This window comes from Buceros rhinoceros, unplaced genomic scaffold (genome assembly GCF_000710305.1).
Source record: "Buceros rhinoceros silvestris isolate BGI_N320 unplaced genomic scaffold, ASM71030v1 scaffold22516, whole genome shotgun sequence".
Classification (NCBI taxonomy): domain Eukaryota; kingdom Metazoa; phylum Chordata; class Aves; order Bucerotiformes; family Bucerotidae; genus Buceros; species Buceros rhinoceros.
In genome coordinates this window covers 8,240-12,612 of record NW_010419597.1, presented here as the reverse complement: position 1 = coordinate 12,612, position 4,373 = coordinate 8,240, and the positions used below count along the sequence as shown (strand labels likewise).

Below are 4,373 nucleotides of genomic sequence, written 5' to 3'. Positions count from 1 at the left end.
GCACCCCAGATAGTCTGAAAACTTCCGTGTTATGCAATTATGCTGCCAGTAACGAGCCCAAGTGGTCACCAGCAAAAGGAGAACCTGCTCCCTGGAGGGAGATGCAAATGCTCCTTCCCAGCATCGCGTGGGGCCGGCTCGAAGAGGCGCCTTGTCTGGAGCAGTGTGCCCCGCTTCCTCTTGTGTGCACTGCTTGGCGGCCAGCCTGACCACTGCGCTGGTCCCAGCTGCTCGGACAAAGATGAACACGCCGATGTGCTCATCTCCCTGGCTGGGAACCGCTCCCGTGGTGGAGCCGAGCGTGCCCTCGGCCACCCCTTACTGCTGGCTGGGCCTGCGCGCCAAGGGACGGCCCTGACATGTCTTGGTGTTCTTGTGACTGTGGAGACGGTGCTTGCCCTCGGCCACGCCTTACGGCTGGCTGGGCCTGCGCGCCAAGGGACGGCCCTGACATGTCTTGGTGTTCTTGTGACTGTGGAGACGGTGCTTGCTTGTCGGGGGCTCTGTCCCTCCCCAGCTCCAGGGGGATGCGGAACGTGCTGCTTGTCACGGGTTTGCTGGCTGCTGTGTTGGCCAGAGGCTGCAGGCGACTCTCGCCAGCTCTTGGGACTGCCGGCTGCCCGTCCCTGCGGAGCTGCTGCTGGCTAACGGGGTGCAGCAGCCTGCCCAAACCCCAGCAGAACTTTTGCTAACTGGGTGCAGCAGCTTGCCCAAACCCCAGCAGACCGCTGCTGCCTCGCTCTCCTTCCGCAGCGGTGGGTCCCCCCTCCCTAGAAAGCAGTCCCCTGTGGGCACTGCGCTTCGGGGGGCTCTGGCAGTGGGCAGGCAGGGCGAGGCGGGCAGAGCACGAGCACCCGTGTGCCTGCTCCTTCTGGAATTGACCCCGTTTTCCCTTGTCTCCTCAGCTCACTCCTGCCTCCTTCCTGCGCATCGGGCAGCTGAGCAATGTGGACCTCAATGAGGACATCCGTGAGCTGGTGAGTGGCCCAGAAAGGGGCCCCCGTTACCGAGACCCCTTTCCTTCTCCCGCTGATAGCACCAACAGCTGCTTTTGTTCTCCACCCCACTCACATTCTGCTTGTCCCACGAAGGCTGCAGTGCTTCCTCCTGGGCTGGGTGATCTCTGTGGCATGGGCAGCTGCCTGCCACTCTGCCTCAACCCTCGCTGCTCCCCCGTGGCCGCAGCACTGTCCCAAGGACGTCGCGGTCCCCTGCACCTCTCTAGGCGGCAGCACCAGCTCGCCAGCACAGGGACCTTCTTCCCATGGGAAGAAATGCACGAGAGACTGGGGTAGGAAGGGATTTCTTCTTTGTTACCCTGAGAGCTCCTTAAAGCTGCTTCTCTTGCCTGCTGCCGAGCTCGGCCTGAAGGCAGAGCAGGGGACTGGAGTGCAACAGCAGCTGGGGAAGACGTCTCAGCCCTGGGGGCAGGGCTGGCAGCAGAGAGGCATCTTGCCAAAACTCAGGTTTCAAGTTATTCCCCTGCTCCCTGCACACGTGAAAAGCTCTTCTTCCCCAGATGCTCCTGCCTCAGCTCCAGAGCTGTAGGAAGAGCAAATGAGAAGGAAGCTTTTGCGAACTATTTCTTGTGAAGTACTTAAATGGGAAAGAACTTGTCTTAATCCGACGCCAGGCTTGCTGTGGCCGTAGCTGTAACGTGGGGCTGGGGAAGGGAGCAGGGTGCTGCTGCCCCACGGGCTCCTCCGGCATCCTCGGAAAATGCCCTAATTCGGAGCTGGGAACGGCTTGCACGGTCAAAGGCGTTTGGGAAACAGAATTTGGTTTCCACCCAAAAACATACGTCTGCTTGAAATAGCTCCTTGCTTTTGGCCAAAAGAATTTCCTGCCGAGGTGAAAGGTTGCCCGCTGCTGGAGCATGGAGCTGCTCGGAGGCAGCGCCGGGTCAGCACGGCAGCGTGGTACCTGGCTGGGTAAACCCTCCATCTGCTCGTGGCATAAAGTCCTGCCGGGGGGTGGAGAGGCCGGAACATGCCTGAGAGCCTGTTGCAGCTGCCTTAGATCCCATACACCCACCAACCAGTGGAAAATCATCCCAGATCCCGGCCTGCCAGGTGGCTTATACTGCCTACCTCTCCTGAGCATAAAAACCAGTGTTAAACCAGCAGTTACCCAGCATAGGGGAGGGTTGGACTCAGACCTGGCCATCCCAACTTGTGTGTCACATCCCACAGGAGACCGAGGTCCCACGGCAGCATCCCAACGAGATCCCCCACAACGAGAAGCTCCTGTCACTCAAGTATGAGGTAAGTGCCCGTCTCCTCCCATCTTGGCTCTGCTCTCTGGGATGCAGTGGGTGAGGTACGTGAGGGCTCACAGCTGCCCAGCTAGGGAGGTCTCAGCAAGGAAGGAGTGGGATCAAGGGAGGAAAATGATACAGGGGTGTGGAGGGGCAGGGGTGAGAGTCCAAGGGCACCCCTCTTCAGCACGGGTGTCTCTTCCCCTGCACTTGACATAACAGCATCTTCCTTTCCTGAACTAGAGCCTGGACTATGATAACAGTGAAAACCAGCTGTTCCTGGAGGAGGAGAGGAGGATAAACCATGCGGTGAGTCTCGCTGTGACGTGGCTGCCTACCATCCCCACAGCTGGCATGGCCCAGGGAAGCTGTTCCTCCTGCCCGGGGGCTTCTCCTTGCTGGGGGTGGTTGTGCTGGGTGGCAGCAGGGTCTGTCTGTCCCTCAGGCTTTCCGGACAGTGGAGATCAAGCGCTGGGTCATCTGTGCCATGATTGGCATCCTCACCGGCCTCGTCGCCTGCTTCATCGACATCGTGGTGGAGAACCTGGCTGGGCTGAAGTACCGGGTGGTGAAGGGCAGTATCCTCCCACGGAGCCAGGGCCACCAGCCAGCCGGGAGCTGCGGGATCTTGGCTCTCGGTAGCCATGAGAGAGGCACGGGGGCAAAGGGCACTGCTTCCTCATCTGGGTTTGGTGGCACAGACCCTGCCACCCACGGTGCTGCCGAGTGCCTGGCTGCTCTGTGGGGCTGAGCTGTGCCTGGGCTCTGCCCTCACGGAGGCGGCTCCTCGCGGCTGCCCTAAGTGCACAGGATCTGCTGCGCCCAGGGAGCATTTTAGCAAAGTGTTACCATGGTGGGAGGGATGGTACCCAACCAATACTGGCCTTTCCTTGAGCTGCTTCCCCAGACATCGACAAGTTCACCGAGAAAGGGGGCCTGTCTTTCTCCCTGTTGCTCTGGGCCACCCTCAACGCCAGCGTGGTGATGGTGGGCTCTGTGATTGTTGCTTTCATAGAGGTGAGAGTTTGGAACTGGCCTGGACTGGGGTATCCCTGTGCCTCCTGCCATTGCTCTCCTTGGCCCCCAAGCATGAGCCTTCTGCAGCACTGGGCCTCTTGCCATGGCGCAGTGGGGAGAACACCCTAATGTCCCCCAAGAACCAAGGCAGCTCCTTCTCTGTGGCACACTTGCCCTTAGGGGCAGTGGGTGCCTCCCTCAAGCCCACCTCTGGAGCCTGTAGATAGGCTTTGGCCTCATCTCTGAGCCTCCCTGAGGGCACGCTTGATGTGCCCTGTGCTGAGAGACAGAGGTAAGGTGGCCAGTGTGTCCCCGTCCTGTACATGGCACCCGCTCATGCTCTCCCTGCAGCCCGTGGCAGCTGGCAGCGGCATTCCCCAGATCAAATGCTATCTGAACGGCGTGAAGATCCCGCACGTCGTCCGCCTCAAGGTAGGAAGTGGGCAGTGGTAGGATGTGTGTGCTTCTGCCTGTGATGGGGACCCCCTCCACCAGGCTGGCCTGGGCATGTTGTGTCCCCACGGGGTGTCCCTGCCTGTGCTGTGGCAGAGGAGCTGGCATGTGCTCCTGGCTGCCCAGCTCCATAGCTGCTGCCCCGGTGTCAGGCAGTTAAACTCCTGCCCTGGGATCAGCAGCTGGCGCTGGGAAGAGCAGCTTTGGGTTATTTTTTGCTCTGGCCAGGAAGAAAGTTGGCCAATCCTGTACCACAATGCGGGGACTGAGAATCACAAGTGCCCCAGGGGCACTGGCTCCTGCCCCTGTGGCTGGCTGGGTCTGTGTCCCCTGTGGCTGCTGCGGTCGTGATCCTCGTGCCACCTGTGTGACGTGCTGTGCCTGTCGTCTCTGTTTTGCAGACGCTGGTGATCAAGGTCTGCGGGGTCATCCTCTCGGTGGTCGGCGGCCTGGCTGTTGGGAAGGTGATGTGCACAAAGCGCTCTCAGGCCGTGCCGCTGGCGTGTGGTCACCCGCTGCCAGCACATGTGCCACAGCCCGTCCCTGTGTGGGGGCCTCCCCAGTGACTTCCCAGTTTTGTTCCTTGGTCTGCTGGCCAAGGTGACTGCTGTGGCCAGCCTTGGGGACCTCCCGAGACTGGCGGGGG

General features: G+C 60.7%; 1 protein-coding gene across 1 annotated transcript in view; it reads left to right on the top strand.

Annotated features, from left to right (window-relative positions):
- Positions 1 to 227: 227 nt before the first annotated feature.
- Positions 228 to 4,373, top strand: part of CLCN7 (chloride channel, voltage-sensitive 7) — a gene marked incomplete at both ends in the record, with an annotated part of 12,381 nt that continues 8,235 nt past the window's right edge. Inside the window, 8 exons of the mRNA XM_010139015.1 lie at positions 228 to 483; positions 906 to 977; positions 2,193 to 2,264; positions 2,501 to 2,566; positions 2,703 to 2,835; positions 3,165 to 3,274; positions 3,626 to 3,706; positions 4,129 to 4,191. Coding sequence (XP_010137317.1) covers positions 228 to 483; positions 906 to 977; positions 2,193 to 2,264; positions 2,501 to 2,566; positions 2,703 to 2,835; positions 3,165 to 3,274; positions 3,626 to 3,706; positions 4,129 to 4,191 — 853 coding nt within the window. The remainder of the gene's footprint in view (positions 484 to 905; positions 978 to 2,192; positions 2,265 to 2,500; positions 2,567 to 2,702; positions 2,836 to 3,164; positions 3,275 to 3,625; positions 3,707 to 4,128; positions 4,192 to 4,373) is intronic.